Genomic DNA, 18,447 nt, shown 5'->3' on the forward strand with positions numbered 1-18,447 from the left:
TCATTCATTCAAATTTATATTTATCTAATTAATTTGGGAGGATAAGTATGTCGAACCACCTATTTCATTAGATCTTTTTAATAAATTTTTAAGTCTCAGTCTTTGGAAATAAGTAGAAGCAGTGCTGAAATTTGCTGCTTTGATATTTTTCTTTACGTGACAAGCTGGGGAAGGGGTGAGTATTCGGTTTTTCGGTTCGGTTATTGGTAATAACCGAATTAACCGAATAACCGAATAGAGCAAATTTTAAACACCGAACCGAAACCGATAACCAAACTAACCGAAACAGAATTAACTGAAATATTTCGATTCGATTAACCGAAATATATAAATATGAAAGTGATTTTAAATTATTAATAATAATAAAACACAATTACAACCATTAATTATTAAATATGTCATCATTTAATGGGATTCATTATAATAATATTTATTATAACCATATTTATCAAATATAAATATATTTAAAGAGTTCATATAAACCTACATATATATTTATTATAATAATATTCATTAAATATAAATATATAATATATTTATTTTGGTTTTTCGGTTATAACCGAAATTTTTTTAACTAACCGAACCGAACACTGAAACCGAATTATTACAAAAATAAAAACCGAATATATAACTGAAAACTAAAATAACCAAACCGAAAAATTGAAATTAAATTTGGTTCGGTTCGATTTTCGGTTACGGTTCAGTTTTGTTCACCCCTAAACTAGGGCCTGTGGCCGCTAGGAAATTACTCCCTCCGTTCCTTATTATAAGAGACAAATAACCGAATTACGTTGATAAAAAAAGTAGTTAAAATTAGTTAAGAACAATCAATGTGTAAAAAATATAATTTTTTTTCAAAAATGCCCTCATTAATAAGGAGAGAGAGCATGAGATAGAATAATTAAATTATTAAAAGAAAGAGAAGTAGGATGGAGAGAGAGTGTGAGTTGGAGACAATAAATATGGGTAAAATAGGAAATCAACACAAAAAAGTATAGACAACTTTTAAGTGTCTCTTATATATAGGAACATGCCATAAGCATCAAATGTCTCTTATAATAAGGAACGGAGGGAGTAGTGTTTATTTTACCGTCATAAATTTGGTGTAAAAACCGAAAAACGCGCCAGGTAGGGGTCGAACCTACGACCTTCTGCTTAGGAAACAGACGCTCTATCCACTGAGCTACAAGCGCTTCGGTTGGGATGATAAGATTGTGTAACATATTATAATATATTAGCGTGCCGTTTCACGCCTCAATTTATCAAGTGAGAGTGATAAATTGACTGAGAACGAAAACCGGAGAACATTATCCTTCAATATGAAACATACCGGCTGCATAAAAGTGTACTATTTATCATGATGTGAATTATTTGTCAGTTTCGTACAAAACATGTCTAGCTAGTGCGTCTAGTTACAATTATGTTGTGTTAATGTAACGAAGGGTTTCAAAGAGAGGTGTTGTTGGCCATGAGATTTTTGGGCCGGTGTAAACACAAAAGCTGTTGTTGCGGAGGGATCCCATGAAAACAGAACAAGTGTTGAATGTTGATATGAAAAATGGGAGGTCGAAGTGGAAGGAAAAGGGGAAGAGAGAGAAGGCATAGATTGATAGTCCGTTTGATGAGGGTACGCTCCACTAACTGTGCACCCTTCCCGCCTTTCCCGCTCTTCTAAATTTAGTTGCCACTTTCCCACCTTTCTTTATTTTTGAAGGACCTAATTTTAATTTTCTTATTTTCATTTCACTACGTTTCTCCTCTCTGTTTTCACCCATTATGATTCTTCCGTGAATATCAATACTCTTTTTTCATTCATGCTGATCCTGGGTAGGCTTCTCTTTTCTTCTTCTTCTTCATCAATCTTATTCTTCTTTTCTGTTGCTGCTAGTTTCCGCTTCATTAGTTTTGCTTTTCTATATCGACTTTCTTTTCTTCCTGAAGAGACGTATTAGAAAAAAAATTTCAATCTTTCATCCTCCCAGTTTCAGATTGACAAGGCTTTGTTCTACATGACTTAAAGATCCATCCTATGCATAAGTATATTCTAGACGTTACTCCATATGGTTAACAGGTGGAAACCGATATGTTTTCTTTTAAAGTTTAGCAAGTGCAGATACGAACATGAGCATACACAAATGGTATTTATTCTCATTTGCACTCTATTTATACAAATTATCATTGTCCCTATCTGTATCTCAAATTACGTTTTATTCATGATTGTATATTTGATTTCATTAATTTGGATTTGAGATGATAAAACGTACATTTCCTTTGTTATATGTGCATTTAATTGCAGTTCAGCCTAACAAACTCATGAAGAAACCTTGTTCCATTGTCATTATACAAGCCTTGTCAGATTTCCTAACAGAAATGATGAAAGGAAAACTTTTAATGAATTGAAATTTCATTATTTAGCCAGGCTTACTCATGTTGTAAGACTCGGGTGGAGTATGGATATGGATGAGAGGCTTCAAATCCACTTAAATGTTCGATACTTTTTGTTAGGGGAATTAGCATCCCTCTTAATTTTGACATTTTACATTCTCAATCTTGAGATTGTGATAATTTAATATCTTGGCTTTACATTTTTGTTTATCACTTGATCTCAGAGACCTCTTTGGTTCTCCCAACAAGTTTACACCAATGGAGTGTATTGAAATGAAGGCGCCTCTCTCGGAATCATTTTCAAAGTGGACTGAGGAGAAGCCAATGACAGAACGCGCTAAAGAGACTTCTGAAGTGCTGAATCCGCCGGACATTTATGCTTATATGGAAGCTCCAACCAATCAACTCAGCAATGGAAAAGTGAAATCTACCCCAAATTTGACCGAGACCGAATTTACAGGATCACCATATGCTTTGGATGGTCAAATTGCAGGGCAACATGGATTTTCTCCCATAGTTAATTCAACTTCAACCTCAAATACTATGGATGATGTGAAAGAGAGAAGCAATCAGGAAAATGTTATTGAAAATACTGGACCAGCAGCTAAAGACAGTATCTCGAATGGGCAACAAATGCCAGATGGCAGTTGTACTGCCACTTATAGTATTGATGATCATAATCAAATTATATCAGCTTCCTATCATGAAACAAAAGATTTGCAGAGTGTCAACAATGAAGAAAAGGTCGTGGTCGACAATGAAGATCACAATGAGACTATCTTTCCAGCTTACTCTTTTGAGACAATAGATTTTCAAAATGACCTCGATGAACCAGAGTTTGATTCTCCTCAAACACAGGCTAGTGGTTCCGCTGTTCAAGTCTTGGAAATAGTTCAGACTGATGATCATAATAAGATTGTGCAATCTTTTTCCTCTTCAGAAGCAAAGGATTTGCAAAATGATCACAATGAACAAAAGGCTGATCCACCTCAAGTAAATGTTGCCAGTGCTAAAACTGAAGTATTGGGAACGATCCACATTGATGATCATAATGAAAATATACCATCATCTTCCTATTTAGAATTAAAAGATTTGGAGAACGATCACAATGAACTAAGCATCAATTCACCGGATAAACAAGTTGCCAGTTTTGCCGTTGAAGTCCTCGGAACGGGCGACACAAATGATCAAGATGACCTTACAATATCAGTTTCCTCTACTGGTGTAAGAGATTTGCAAGATGATCTCAACAAGCAAAAGATAAATCCACCAGAAGAACAGGTTGTGAATGCTGGTACTGATGTCTTGGGAATGGACGACACTCCTACACATGCTAAGCAGGTTGGCCATATTGACACAGCAGCTCCAATTGAATCTGTCAAGGCAGCTGTTTCCAAATTTGGAGGAATTGTGGATTGGAAGGCTCATAGAAACCAAACAGTGGAAGTAAGGATGTCTTGTATTATTTTTCATGTTTTACTATCACCATTCTCATTTTCAGGTTACCTTATTTTATCTCTTTGTTTAAATTTTAATGTTCTTGGATCTTCACAAGGAAAGAAATCTTTTGGCCACTTTGGTTGCTTCCAAAAGAATCTATATGACGGAGAGAGATACGAAAAAAATAGTTATAGCCTCGATAGTTGTTGTAATGTTGTTTTGGGGCATGTTTAACTTCCTCCCATTTGGCCCAGGTCATAATGTCATAGGGCAAACTGTTTGCCTTCGCTGGAAGAGGAAGTATTGTTTATCAGATAATCTTGTGCAAAATCGACGCAAGAAATGGAGTTTAAATATGTATATTTATGGTGCTTTATGCTAGAATAAATTTCATCAGCAAGCAAATTGGAGTAATATGACAAGTGTTCTTCATTTTCTTTGCTTTGTGCCTTGCATAAGGTAAATTATGGATACTCATGATCGCTTTGTCTAAAAAGGTAACTTTTTATGTGGTTGTACAGAGACGCCAACATGTAGAACAAGAACTCCAGAAAGCACAGGAGGAGATCCCGGGGTACAGAACACAATTTGAGGCTGCTGAACAGGCAAAAATTCAAGTACTAAAGGAGTTGGATAGCACTAAAAGATTAATTGAGGAACTAAAACTAAACTTAGAGAGGGCACAAACAGAAGAGCGCCAGGCAAGACAGGACTCAGAGCTTGCGAAGCTTAGGGTTGAAGAAATGGAACAGGGTATTGCAGATGAAGCTAGCGTCGCAGCCAAAGCACAACTTGAAGTTGCTAAAGCCAGGTTCTCAGCAGCTATTTCTGAACTTATGTTTGTGAGAGAAGAGTTGGAAGGATTGCGCAAGGAATATGCTTCCTTAGAGATTGATAAAGACGTAGCAGTTAAGAAAGCTGAAGAGGTTGTACTTGCATCAAAAGAAGTGGAGAAGACAGTGGAAGAATTGACCATTGAATTAATTGCTGCGAAAGAGTCATTCGAGTCGACACATTCTGCACACTTGGAAGCGGAGGAAAAAAGAATCGGAACAATCATGGCTAGCGATCAAGATTCTCACAACTGGGAGAAGGAACTTAGACAAATAGAAGAAGAGCTCCAGAAACTAAGCCAGCATATTTTATTAACAAAGGACCTCAAGTCTAAAGTAGACACAGCCTCTGCCGTGCTTCTTGAGCTAAAAGCTGGATTAGCTGTTTATATGGAATCAAAATTGAAGCAAGAAGATGATGTTGAAGGAGTTTCAAAAATAGAACCAGAGGAACTAGAGAAGAAAACACATATTGAAATAGTGGCAATTGTGGCATCAGCTGGAAAGGAACTTGAGAAAGTAAAGATCGACTTGGACGAACGAAATCACGAGGTTAATTGCTTGAAGGTGGCTGAGGCATCGTTAAAAGCAGAACTTGAACAACAGAAATCGACTCTTGCCACCATAAGGCAGAGGGAGGGAATGGCATCCATTACTGTTGCTTCACTTGAAGCAGAACTAGAGAAGACTAGATCTGAAATAGCTGAAATGCAAATGAAGGAGAAAGAGGCTAAAGAAAAAATGGTTGAGCTACCTAAAAAACTACAACAAGCAGCTGAAGATGCTGATCAGATCAACTTATTTGCTCAAGCAGCCCGTGAAGAGCTCCGAAAAGTAAAGGATGAAGCCGAGCAAGCCAAGGCTGCAGCAATCACAATGGAAAGCAAATTACTTGCAACTCAAAAGGAGATCGAAGCAGCCAGAGCTTCTGAGAAGTTGGCGATAGCAACAATCAAAGCATTGCAAGAGAGTGAATCAGCTAGAAGAAACCTTGATGCAGACCCTTCCAATGGGGTGACACTTTCTTTAGAGGAATACTATGAACTCAGCAAACGCGCCCACGAGGCAGAAGAGCAAGCCAATTTGAGGGTTATAGTTGTTAATTCTGATATTGAGATGGCTAAGGATTCTGAATTGAAAACCTTGGAGAGATTGGAAGAAGTGAATCAAGAGATGTCTGCCATAAAGGAATCTCTGAAGGTGGCAATGGATAAAGCTGAAAAAGCAACAGAAGGAAAATTAGCTATAGAACAAGAATTAAGAAAGTGGAGGGCTGAACATGAACAACGAAGAAAGACCGGTGAGTCTGACCAAGGAGTGATAAGCCAAAATCAAAGCCCTACGGTCAGTTCTGAGAGAACTAGGGAAGTAAATCTCCATGAAGAAGCTCCAAAGGAAGGTAGTCCTGTGCATTATATGTCTAGTTCAAAGGCTAATGTACATGAAAACAACACTGATAATGGACCGGCCCCAGAAAAAAAGAATGGTAAGAAGAAAAAGAGGTCATTATTCCCACGTGTTTTAATGTTCTTTGCCAGAAGAAAATCAACGAAGTCCTAGTTTTCCTCAGTAGATATCGCATGCCATGTAATGATGTGGCTGTCTTACTCCTCATCCTTTTGAAGATCATAGACCAGGATGGCAGGAACCTCAAATTTGTAAAGAACCAGTACATGTTAGTCATTGTTGTATGTATGATTGATTAGATTATACTTTGTCTTACTGAAAAGATCATGTTTGGTTGGTACTCTGATATAAAATTATCATCCTTGGTAGGAACAGCGAGAATAGGATGATTCTGTATTGTATATAGGCTTATGTTATATTGATGCTTTTGTAAAGCTTCGTCAGATTTAATCGAATAAAAGTTTTTTTCCCCCCTTTCCAGTGGTTACTTTAGCAAGTACAAGTGTATAATAAGAAAGCTTCATTCACCGTTAATCCTGAGTATCAAGATTTATTCTTGATGTCTTAAAAGAGGCAGGATATCTTGATAATATTCAATAGTTTTGAAAACAGACGTGAAATTTGCCTAGTGAATAAATTATAAGTAAATATTGACTGAAGAACTATTGTTTTGATGTCCATTACCAAAGATTCACGCAAGATCCTTTTCCGCGTATTCCAACAGAAACCTGAATGCTAGGATCGCCGTCCAATGCACCTAACTGTTTCCTCAGGCCTTGGGTTGCCCTAATCGACATCTAGGAACTCGACCTCTTCAAGAAGCTATCTTCTGCGTTTTCCCGGATACACCGGAATCCTAGCCAACTTCTTTTCCACAGCTCTTTCTAGTTTCGTTTCTTCCGTGGCCTCAATGCCATACGTGTTCCCATGCAGAGACTTCTGAAACCCACAGACAAACACCTTAAAGGCTTAAAACACATAACAGTTCAATCGTTTTGTTAACATTTATGAAACGTTTACCGAATACCTTATCTTATCGTGAAAATAATGTCTCCTAGTCTTACCTTCTTTTTTTTTTCAATTGACAAAGTGAAGGGGAAAAAAAACATTTGCATGGGTAAAAGATTTGGCGATTAACGCAATTTATCGTAGTTAACATTGAGAGTGTAACATTTAGATTCTTTGTAAAGGAATTATTAATCCCTTAAAATAAATGACCCTTTTGAAATTGACGAAAACTAACTGTTTTATAAGTAGGGACAAAAATGGATGCAAATGTCATTCTCCTATTAGTATCAATGTATCTTATAATACTCTTCCACCAAGCCATATCTTCAAACGGCTTATCTGTGGCTCTTGACACAATTCACTGTTCACAAGCCACGTTAATTAAATAAACATAATTTTCGGGCTGCTATCAAGCCAAGTACAAGCATTTATGATGTGTTTGTGGCTTGGGAAGATAATTTTTGGGTTCCGTGTTGTTCAACCTGAATAATTGATGGCCTGGTTTGTGAGATACAAATAAAATTTGAAATTTAAAATTTGAATTTTGAAATATATTAATTATTTTTGCATTTTTTATTTTACAAACTCAAACGTTGCTCCTTGCTATATCTTGTCTCCCTCGCCCTCCCTCAAGCATTCATCAATTTCTGCTTCCTACCCCCTTTCTCTCTCCCTCTCTCTCTGGATTTTTCTTCTCCAGAGCATTCATCTTCAAGCACAATTAGTGCTCCTTTATGCATTCAGCTGAGCATCTCTATCCTCCCTCTCTTTCTCTTCATCTTCTTCGGCTTTCCCTCTGCTGAAATTTTTTTTTTGTTGTTGCAGGAAATCTAAGCTATATCGATTTGTGATCGATGGGAATCAAAGGAAGGTTCGTTGCGCGGCTATTGTGAAGTTCGTGAAGCGCAATGGGATAGGCATCTGGTTAGGCTTCCTTCACGATTTGTGTTCTTATTTTTCTCCATCTATACCCATGTTTCCTCGTCTTCTCTTTGTTTCTGTTCTCTCCTCTTCTTCCTTTTCCTATTTTCTAAAGCATAAGGATCCAAGAAGGTCATGCTTGCTTCATGTTTTGATTTCTTTTCTTCTCCAAAACTTCTTACAGGTGCATTTACATATTGTAGACTTTCTTTTCTTCTCATGCAGGTTCTTTCAAGATTGATTATTCAGATTGGATTTTAGCTATGAGCTGTAAAATACTCTCTTGTATATTAATAAGAGACAAGACAATGTCCCCGCGATTGCCTTTTCTAATCAATCTCCAGGTTTGGTTTGTCAATGATGAAAAAAGAGAGGAATGCACGTTGGGAAAATTTATACTCTCCATTTTTTTTCTTTGATTCAGATTTCTCTTTTCCTAATTTATGAACTATATCATTGAGCTAGGTTGATTCTAGTCTTATTTTTTTAATATATGATTTAAAAGAGGATTTAACTATTTCAAAGAAGCATAATTGAAAAAAGAAGCCTACGTTTGTGCTACTGTATTGGAACTTTATTAATGTGTTTTTTTAGTATGTTGTTATGTTGTTGCATACAACACCTAGACTCAATATGGCTCCCCGAGTGTCATGATGAAACTATTTGTTAGTGTGTTGTTCACTATGTCATTCAACTGGGTTGATTCTGGTCTTATTATTTTTTATATATGATTTAAAAGAGGATTTAACTATTTCAATCAGATTATTATTTTTGAAATGTATATTAACCATCAAGCATGGTGAGGGAATGTTGGTAAATTGTGGTCTCTTATGTAATAAGGAACGTGAGGGAATGCAGTAATTATTAATCACAATTGTTGTGTTGTTTCAAACATTTGAATGTCTGGATAGTTGAATATTCATGTGATTTGTATGGTTTTTTTGTCTAACTGTCTGTTTTAGTTGAAGTATATGGATGTGTGAATGTTTCTGAAATTGCTTGAATGTTACAAGTGGTTTGATGAAGTTTTGAAGCAACATAATTGAAAAAAGAAGCATGTGTTTGTGCCATTGTATTGGAACTTTATTAAACTATTTTTTAGTGTGTTGTTATGTTGTTGCTTACAACACCTTGACTCAATACGGCTTCCCAAGTACCATGATGAAACTATTTGTTAGGGTGCTGTTCACTATGTCATTTTGGGTTAGAATTCCTGGTTTATGAATGATGTGACTTCAGGCGAGCTCTTTAGTAGTGGTGCTTTACATTGGTAGCAATTATTATTTTTGTATGCCTTGATGTTTATTTTTCTTATTTTTCTTTCTTTTTTTTTTCACTAGGTAAACTGGTATGGGAATAAATTTGGTCCAACTTTATAAATCTGTTTTTGAGAAGTTTCATTCCATGATGGTGTAGTTTCTGCAGCCAATATGCAAGGTAATGTTAATTAATGTACTTTGGATATAGCTACTGTTTTTGTCTGTATCTGATAGTGTTATTTGAAGCATTTAATGATGTTTGAGTGCATCCTTTAATAGTATTGAAGACTTAAAGCTCGGCTAACCTAATATCATTTGCATGAAAGATTCTGTTTTAATTGCAGGTTATAGGAGACAGTGAAAGCATGAAGAAAAAAGCATTTAGTTCTTGATATGGTATTGAGTTAAATATTGTATCTCTACAAGGAAGAAAAAGCCATATGATCATGCACAGTAATAGTAGCAGACCTAAAAGAAGACAAAACAGAGCAGTGCTTGACTTCTTAGGGATAGAGTGAGAGAGAAATGGTGCTAATAAATTAATGTCAAGTAAGGTTTGCAGTGTTTGATTAAGTAGAATGCAAAATTGGGGAAGTTTTTGTCTCTCATATCATTTAAAGCAGAAGAGGGTTATTTATGAATATAGACAAAACTCTATAAGAGGTTGGTTTACCAAAAGATTGATTTCATTGCCTCTGCGTCATCTAATTTTGTGGTATGTATTGTTTTATCTTCAACTTTATCATGGGCTGAAGGTATGATAAAACAATATGAAGACTCTTCAAATGTTGAGTGAGCTTGCTTAAAACAGGGGCATGTAATTGTTGCTCAATTTTGATAAAGACACAGGGAAGTGAGTTTTAATGATATGACACGGGGAAGTGAGCTTTAGTAGAGAGCTTAAAGGCATAGGGAAGTGAGCTAACGTCAGTGTTCAACTTTTTTTCTGGTTTGTATAAGAAATTTTGTCTGTCGTATCCTTTGAAATTGATGAACTATTGATTAGTTATTGAGACAAAAATTTGATTTTGATTGGTTCTCAGTTTTCTAATGTTGATATTGTTTTCCAGAAATGGTTAAAATAATATGGGATAAGAGTTTTAAGTAAAATCTGGTTTATGTTTTTGGGTTGGGAGAGCGGTCACCAAATATGTGGCTGGGAGGGGAAATGTGATAAAGAAGTAAAAAGATATGCTTACATGGCCTTGTCTAACGATTGTTTTTAATATTGTTTTGGCATGTCCATGACAATCAATTCCCTATCACTCTTTAATATTAAAGAGCTTTTGCTGGTCAAAAAAAGGAATATTAAAGAGCTTTTGATTTCTGGGTTAAGCGTTATAAATTGCTTTTAATATTGTACAGTTTGATATTTGATGAATTCGAAATCAACCTATGTGAATATGAAAGTTAAATTGTTTTGATTATTTGACTTAAAATCCTTGTGGGTGGAAATATGAAATCTTCAAGTGAAAGAACAGAGATTAGGATTTAATGTGGCCTTGTAAAAATTAACCTAGACTGAGAATGAATGTAGATTTTCTTTTTAATTCAAAACAAATAAAACTTGATCCACATTTTTAGTAATTTAGTAAAACTTATTTAAATTTTTTGATATATATATATGTATCATTTCTTCGATCATTATACGTGATATTTACGTAGACAAGAAGAGATGATGTTTTTTCTTTTAAGTTATTGAGACTCTTTTTTTTATTTAAAAAATATAGACTTCTGTGATTATTTTTTTGCAAGATTTAAAATTTGAATCATATTTTTTTTTTATGGGGATAGAAATATCACCATAAACACTATTTTAAAATTTTAGTATTTTTAGCAGACCATAGTGAAGGAATAAATGAGGAATGTGTGATGGCAAAGTTTACATTAATATATTAATATCATTACAAATAATATACTTATTCATTCAAATGAAAATAACTAATGTTGTTTATCAGAAAATATTTAGAAATCTGGGTGCATAAATTTAGGGTTTAACCCTAAACCCTAAGAAGAAATTATTATGTTGATTGAAATGAATCCATAAGATGTTTTTATTTTAACATTAATTTTTGGCTTGAAACCAATGAATTATTTTCTTAATTGCAATTAAAATAAAATAACTTCATATTAACCATTTTTCCGTGCATCGCGCGGGAAGTACATGCTAGTTATAGACAAAAGGGCTGCAGAGTATTTGTATTCAAATAGACTTCATTCATTCCCAGGTTGTTGTTCAAGTCCTCAATGGATGTTACTTCGATAACACTCACTCCAGAGCATCCGCCTCCTCCACTGTCTCTCATCATATCCCTCACCCTTGCCACGTCATCCCACCTTCCTACAGTTGCATAAAGATTTGACATTAACACGTAAAACCCACCATTTCTTTGATCCATGAAAAACAATTTATTCGCCAAGCATTCCCCAAGTTTGATTTCTTGGTGGATACTACAAGCACTTAACAATGATATCCACACAGCAGAGTCAGGTTGGATCTTCATATTGTTAATAAATTCCATTGCTTCGTGAAACAATCCCGGTCGACTTAATAGACCAACCACGCAAGCATAATGTTGCAAATCTGGCATCAAGCCATGCTCTTCTATCATGGCCCGAAAGTACTCTGTTCCTTCACAGACAAGTCCCCCATGGGCGCATGCTGCTAAAACTCCCAAAAAGGTTATTTTATCAGGTTTTAGCCCTTGTTTTTGCAGCTCATCATAAGCGGTGAAGGCTTTATATTCAACTCCGTATAAACTATAACCTGAGATAATTGAGTTCCATGTTGCCAAACATGGATCAACGATGCTATTGAACACCTTTTCAGCATAATCCAACCTTCCACACTTGGTATACATGTCTATTAGAGCAGTTCCTGTGAAATCTTCCATTTCCGCATTGTTCCTTATGACATGGTTATGCAGCGTCTCCCCAGTTCTCAGGTACCCAAGCTGGCTACACCCGCATAGTAAACTAGAAATAGTTATGGCATCAGGTTTTTGTCCAGACTTCTTCATTTGACAGAAGAAGTCCATGGCATCACTTGATTTTCCAGCATGCACACAGCCAGATATCACAGAATTCCAAGTGATCAAAGATTTATAGCTCATCTCAAGAAACAAACAGTAAACAGCTTCTATCTCATCAAATTTTGAATACAGGCTTATTAGCCCATTAGTGACTAAACCATCGGTAGTCAGCCCAGTCTTTAATCCATAAGCATGGAAAGCACGTCCAACAGCGAAATGGGGCGGATCTATAATGCCATGAAGGACACTAAGCAATGCAACTGCATCCAGTTTCATGTCCAATTGCTGAGTTTGGATAAAATACCCAACTACTGAATTTATATCACCTATCTCAGCATAGCTAGACATGATTGCAGTTAAGGAAATCAGGCTGTTCGTTGGCAAATGTTTGTAAAGAAGTTCTGCCATATGCGTGAGCCCTTGCCCTGCATATAAGCAAACTAGCGAAGTAATGACAGAAGCATGATTGGTCATTCCACATTTAATGATGTAACAATGAATAGACTCTGGAGCAGCATTCGCTGACAGAAGGTTCATCATTGTCACTGGACCGGGTTGCACACCCTCACTTAGCATCTCTTTGAAGCAAATCATCGCCTTTTCCGAGAATCCATTTTGGCCATAGGCACCAATCATAGAGTTCCAAGACACAAGACTTCTCTCAGACATTTCTTCAAATAAAAGTTCTGATGCTTCCAAATTCTCGCATTTAGCATACATTGAGGAAAGGGCATTCTTCAATTGACAATCAAAACCAAGGCCAGCTTTAATTCCAAACCCATGAAGTGATCTTCCTTGAAGAATTAGTTCACAGCGACCACAAGCAGGTGCCAAACCAACAATTGTCGCATGGTCAGGTCGGAAACCTTCTCTAAGCATTTGTACAAAGAAACTCACTGCACGATAACCATGTTCGTTCCGTGAATATCCACAAATCAATGCGTTCCACGAAACAACATCTCTACAAGGCATATCTTCAAACAACTGGCGAGCATGAGTTACAAGCCCCAGTTTCATATAGAAATCCAGAAGAGCAGTATTTACATAAACCAAACGGTTGATGCCTCGCCTCACTAATTGAGTTTGAACTTGGCTAACTTCAAATTCCGTAACCGCAGAGGTATAAGTATCAGAAGAGAACGATGAAGCAAACGCTTTTATAAGTAACGAAAAAGTGAGATCATTGGGATTCGCATTAGCCTCTAGAAGCTGCCGGAAGATAACCAGCGGCCACTTCTCACTTTGGCTTCCATTATAAGAGGTAAGCAGAGAGTGAAAGAATGAGATGCCGCGAGTTTTGGAGCTCCAGACCGTGCATGCGTTCATAATACCAGGGCCTCACGGGGATGGATCATGGGAGCAGCCAAACACTCTAACGTGTATGTAGAAGCGATAATGAACGGACAAAATGACGAAATAGCAATAAACAGGCGCCTACCGTTTCTCCATAGCGGACGACGGTTCAACATCAGTTAGTCATTAGTCACCCCAAAATCTTGTCTTGTAAACTTCAGCCTTCAGGCGAAGCTAAAGAAAATAACAGGAAAAGAGTAGTTAAAATCCCAATTCAAATCACAAATAATTTGTAAATGCTTTTTTAAAGATAGTAATAATTTATCATCTATTCATTTAACAAGATTGAAGTCGACAAATCATCAAATCTATAAAGCCGCACTGAGCTAGCTTATCGATTATTCACCATCGATAAGCGGACGCACATAAAGATGATGAGTGTGCAGATTCCATTATGAAACAGAAACGCGCAAAGTTTGAACACAACCCTGCTACCATTCCGCCTTGGATCCTATTGTCCCCCCGCGAAAAATTCATAAATATCGTTGTCCATTATCATCAGTGCTAAATATCTCCAATTCACCAAAAAAGCAAAAACCTCCAACGAGGGATCGCAAAAATTTGTGATAACAAACCACCAAACCTTTGTAAGAATAATCAGAAGCTAACAAGTACTCCCTTCAATACTTATTATAAATTTCAAATAACCAACAATTAATTAAAAGCATAAATATGTTAGAAATAGATTTTTGTTTCCAACTATGTTCTTATAATGAGAAAAAAGATTTAAAAAAATGTGTGAAAAAAATGTGATAAGAGATAAATGATTAAGGGCAACATTCAACAAAATACATCAAATGTTAAGGCAAATCTAACGTAAAGTTTATAAAATAGATCACATCTTTTTTTAAATTTGAAACTTATAAATAACAATGGAGGGAATAAGATTACACTCTTCTGATCCTATTGATAAGCCACTTCTAACTTGTTTTACATGGAACAAGAAAAATCTTAAACTAAATTAATTCTTTATTAAAATATAATAACTTTTCAATTTTATCTCTATTTAATATATACACATTTAAAAAAACTATCTATATTATAATAAATGAAGAATAAAATAGTACATTCATACTAAAAATTTAATAAAATTTAATAAAATAATTTTCTAAATAAGATCAAGAAAAACTTTCTATCTTTACCTTATAAATAGAGTGAGAAGAGTTTTTTTTTTTCCATCTTAAACATTAAGTATTACAAGAATGTTCTGATACCCCAGGTGGGTTGAATTTTTGATGGCGGAATGATGCAATAGACTTTTCTGAGTTTTCGCTTGCAGAAACACATTTTGCATAGAAAAATGTTATCCTGTTTATAAATCATTTTATTAAATTTTAATAAATATATTATTTTATTTTTAATTTATTATTATGCTCATTGTTATTTTCTTGAAAAGTACATATATTAAATAATAATAAAGTTATAAGGTTTTTCAATTTTAGAGGGAGTATTTGTCTTAATCTCAGTGAATCATATTCAAAATAATTTATAAATAGAACGAGATGACTGTTAATTTTTGGCCTCTCTTCCTCGACTAATTGATTGAAGGCATACGTAGAAGAAAAAGAATTGATTATTGATACTCTAAGAACATGTGAGGTGACTTATAATTGACATTAAAGCCTTTAAATTACAATAACCACAAGACAATAGCATTGAGTGGCAAACAATCAAAAAGCCACTCAATCCCCGATTAAATTGTGAATTGATGTCAACTATGTTCTAATTGCGACGAGCAGGATAACTTTGCGCCCCTTCCCCATACGAATTCTCAAGGATTGGCACTTCTGGTCCATATATCACACGGCAACGCTCAGTAAACGAACCAACCATTCTTGAGGCCACCTCCTTAAAGAACATTGAAGCAATCTGAGAACCCGAGCGTCAGCAACCACCCCCCCCCCCAAAAAAAAAACCCAAAAAAAAAAACTATCAATCAGTAGCCACAGCTAAGGTTTAAAAAAAAAAAAATCAATTAGTCACAGCTCAAAAGTCAAAATATAATGATACCCAATACGGGATACGCAGTACTTTAAACATTCATGAACAGGAACAAGGAGCACAACAGAATAAAGAAAAGGGGTCACACAGCTAGAAAACTGTAAGAGAACAGAAGACGCATGCCTAAACTACAAGCACACCTTTTCATGTTTAAATTTTGGACTGAAATCTTGGCATAAATATGTACAAATTGAAAAATTATAGAATCCTCATGTGGGCAAGACTCAGAACATAGATAACATGAACACCTATGCAAAACCCATGTTTTTGAAATAGAACAAATATTTCATCGAAGTTGACAGTCTAACAGAACGTGATGCAAATCACAACAGCAGGAGGTGGGCAACTAGCAGTATAGGATAAAATTACAGCCAGAAACAAAAGGAGGAAGCTGAAGTAACTAGTGCAGCATATGTAGTCTTGACCAGGTTGATTGTGACGAAGGCCATGACGTCAATTGTATGTCTAGAAATGTGGGTACATTGGGAAGGGAAATGCATGGCAGTATCAGGTATTATTTAGTTCCAATAAGCATATACTTTTTAACATGCGAAAATATCTATTAAGAAGGTGGGCACAGAGGCCTCGTATGGACTTGGAGCGCATGAAGGGCTCAAGTCAAGTCAATTTAGAATTAGAGGGAAAACTGATCTCACAATCAAGCAAAAATGACGACAAAAACTAAGTTGAGGGGGAAAGATACAGAACCAGAGAGTTGTACCTGTCTGTAAAGAGGAGATTGAAACTTAAAATCCACCAAGAAATAAACGTTGCAAGATTTTGGAACTGGCCCGGGATTAAATTCCCATATGTTTATCAAATGGTCAAACAGGGTACTCTGTGATACAGTGGTCTGGAGGCACAAAACAAACATTATGAGTGAATTGAAAAGGGAAAGCAATAGAGTCGGAACACCCTAGATATGGTCAAATAAGGAGTCTAAAGTTCACCCACACTAAATTCAATCAATTATCAGAAAATGACTAAAAGACACTCTAGCACTGCAGGACTTTCTTCCTCCTGATAAGAAAACTCCTTAGTTTATTGAGATAGAAAATCATGACGAGAGGGGGGGGGGGGGAAGCACAATACAAGGATAGCTGTTCCATATTAGTTTTTGCAAAATCTGCATGATATGCCTATGCTCATCAGCGCATATATATCACAGTGGCTTATATATAGCACTTATCATAGCGACATAAATTAAACTTAACATTAATATCGAATTTTGACTAAAACGGGTCTATCATTTTCATCCTTGTGTTGAAATTTAATGTCGCAAAAGAAGTTGTTCGTGAGTCACAATAATAATCCAGAGATAATAAAAGGAAAACAGGATAAAGATAAGCGAGCTAGAACCCCTAAAGGCCTAAACCATCATGCTGCAGATCACAATAGGATGAATACCTTTATTCGCTTCGGTCTTTCCAATTCAACATGGGAAATATAACTCTCAACAAGAAATTTAAATCCAATCTCCAACTCAGCATCAAATGATCCATCTGGATAGTGCTTAAGTATCTCAGATCTCTGACACCATGGGACAAAACCATGATAGAAGTCAACAGCGGCAACGACGTCAAATAATTGCTCTGGAGAGTACCTATGAATTAAACAGTGTATCAGCTAGCATATTCATTGATAAACTGGTTTCCAAGCAATCCCCAATTTGCACCAAGAAAAAGAATTAAGAAACGTAAGAAGCCAGGTCTAGCAAGTGCATTTAAAAAGTTAATATATCAATAATGGGAAGAATTGCACAGAAAAACAGCATATATCCTTCGTAGCAATAGATGGAAACTTCAGGAAAACAAATCAATAACCAACTGCGTGTGATCGCTCTACAATTTACTAAGGAAGTTCGAGACACAAAGATCAGCGGGACGCTCTGATTCTGCCAAAGAATGTTCATATTATTCACGTTGAAGAAAAGGCATTCTAGAAGGAAAGACAAAAAGATGGATATAATCATATTACCCCAAAACGCGTTTCTCCTCGTACACTTTGGATAGCACACCTTCTTCACCGTCTCCACATCCAAGAAACTGCCTCGTCTGAACAAAATGATTCTTATGCAGAGCTCCAATTGCGGATACAGAATCAGCGGCGCAGCCAAAGGGTTTGCAAATGGACCGGTTCTTGTCACCGAGCTGCCCAAGGCTCGTGCCGGAACTAATTAATTGCTTGACCCCGGTTTTACGCGATACAAATGATCGGAGTGCTTTTGAGGCCGACAAAAATGGTGGCATTTTCGAATCCTAGAAATTGGGGAACCCTAATTGAACGGGCGCGACTAGATATTACAATACAAATGCAGCTAAAATCACTAGCTTATCGGAATTTTGGGCCGCTAAAAGAATCACCAATCACAGGAAAAACTCAGGAGCGAAGAACGCATGCTCCGAGTTGAAGTCAAAGGAACCGAGAATGTGAAGCCTAAGAAACGAAAAACCGAATCTTGTAACAATCCTGATATGAATGAAGACGCCACGGCGAAGCAAAATCGACGAAGATCAGGAGCAGAGAACTGAAGAAGCTGAGGATTTCATGAGAAATCGAGGATGGAGATTGTTCTTCCAATTAGACGGGGGCTTCAAAGACCGTGGCAACCATGAATAAAAATAAACGTTGGCGGTTCTCGAAGCAGTGATCAGGATTCCCGCAAAAACCACGTGGTTGCTCCCACCTAGACGACGCCGTTCTTGTTGACCCGTCCAAAACATGTAGGAACACGCGCCTTCCACGGCAGAACCACCCCCTTTTGGCCTTTTGGGTTGGTAGGTGGAAAATTGACGGCAAATTCTCATG

At 36.3% G+C, this 18,447-nt stretch overlaps 3 protein-coding genes, 1 long non-coding RNA gene and 1 other non-coding gene across 6 annotated transcripts; 2 read left to right on the forward strand and 3 right to left on the reverse strand.

The window, feature by feature from the left end:
• Nucleotides 1-1,120: 1,120 nt before the first annotated feature.
• On the reverse strand, nt 1,121-1,193 carry TRNAR-CCU (transfer RNA arginine (anticodon CCU)). Its single transcript has one exon. It is a non-coding gene; the product is annotated as a tRNA-Arg (tRNA).
• Nucleotides 1,194-2,643: 1,450 nt separating this feature from the next.
• LOC114729671 (protein WEAK CHLOROPLAST MOVEMENT UNDER BLUE LIGHT 1-like) lies at nt 2,644-6,451 on the forward strand. Its single transcript, XM_028916708.1, has 2 exons — nt 2,644-3,831; nt 4,347-6,451. Exons 1-2 carry the CDS (start codon nt 2,644-2,646, stop codon nt 6,216-6,218), a joined length of 3,060 nt encoding a protein of 1,019 aa, XP_028772541.1. The 3' UTR covers nt 6,219-6,451.
• A 917-nt stretch (nt 6,452-7,368) lies between these two features.
• On the reverse strand, nt 7,369-18,382 carry LOC114729691 (coenzyme Q-binding protein COQ10 homolog, mitochondrial). 2 transcript variants are annotated; one of them, XR_003738764.1, is made up of 5 exons: nt 17,617-18,382; nt 17,047-17,242; nt 16,361-16,492; nt 15,243-15,507; nt 7,369-7,378 (listed from the first exon to the last, which is right to left on the reverse strand). XR_003738764.1 is itself a non-coding variant. In XM_028916729.1 (4 exons), exons 1-4 carry the CDS (start codon nt 17,886-17,888, stop codon nt 15,361-15,363), a joined length of 747 nt encoding a protein of 248 aa, XP_028772562.1. In that variant the 5' UTR covers nt 17,889-18,382; the 3' UTR covers nt 15,193-15,360. The 2 variants fall into 2 exon arrangements, 1 of the variants encoding a protein (XP_028772562.1); XM_028916729.1 differs by lacking the exon at nt 7,369-7,378 and having other exon boundaries at nt 15,193-15,507.
• LOC114729692 (uncharacterized) lies at nt 7,938-9,673 on the forward strand. The gene is made up of 3 exons (XR_003738765.1): nt 7,938-7,997; nt 9,335-9,431; nt 9,598-9,673. It is a non-coding gene; the product is annotated as an uncharacterized LOC114729692 (long non-coding RNA).
• Nucleotides 11,425-13,666, reverse strand: LOC114729672 (pentatricopeptide repeat-containing protein At2g04860-like). Its single transcript, XM_028916709.1, has one exon. The coding sequence runs from the start codon at nt 13,609-13,611 to the stop codon at nt 11,425-11,427; it is 2,187 nt and encodes a 728-aa protein (XP_028772542.1). The 5' UTR covers nt 13,612-13,666.
• Nucleotides 18,383-18,447: the final 65 nt, after the last annotated feature.

This window comes from Neltuma alba, unplaced genomic scaffold (assembly GCF_004799145.2).
Source record: "Neltuma alba isolate B1F8T4 unplaced genomic scaffold, ASM479914v2 tig00012663_pilon, whole genome shotgun sequence".
In the NCBI taxonomy this organism is placed as follows: Eukaryota; Viridiplantae; Streptophyta; class Magnoliopsida; order Fabales; family Fabaceae; genus Neltuma; species Neltuma alba.

Bases quoted from the DNA above. Each gene is read 5' to 3' on its own strand.
- LOC114729671 (XM_028916708.1), top strand. From the start codon at position 2,644: ATGGAGTGTATTGAAATGAAGGCGCCTCTCTCGGAATCATTTTCAAAG. The intron at 3,832-4,346 runs GTAAGGATGTCT...GTGGTTGTACAG, and splicing joins ATAGAAACCAAACAGTGGAA to AGACGCCAACATGTAGAACA.
- LOC114729672 (XM_028916709.1), bottom strand. From the start codon at position 13,611: ATGAACGCATGCACGGTCTGGAGCTCCAAAACTCGCGGCATCTCATTC.
- LOC114729691 (XM_028916729.1), bottom strand. From the start codon at position 17,888: ATGCCACCATTTTTGTCGGCCTCAAAAGCACTCCGATCATTTGTATCG. The intron at 17,243-17,616 runs GTAATATGATTA...TTTAATTCATAG, and splicing joins GAGGAGAAACGCGTTTTGGG to GTACTCTCCAGAGCAATTAT. The intron at 16,493-17,046 runs GTATTCATCCTA...TTGTGCCTCCAG, and splicing joins AAAGACCGAAGCGAATAAAG to ACCACTGTATCACAGAGTAC.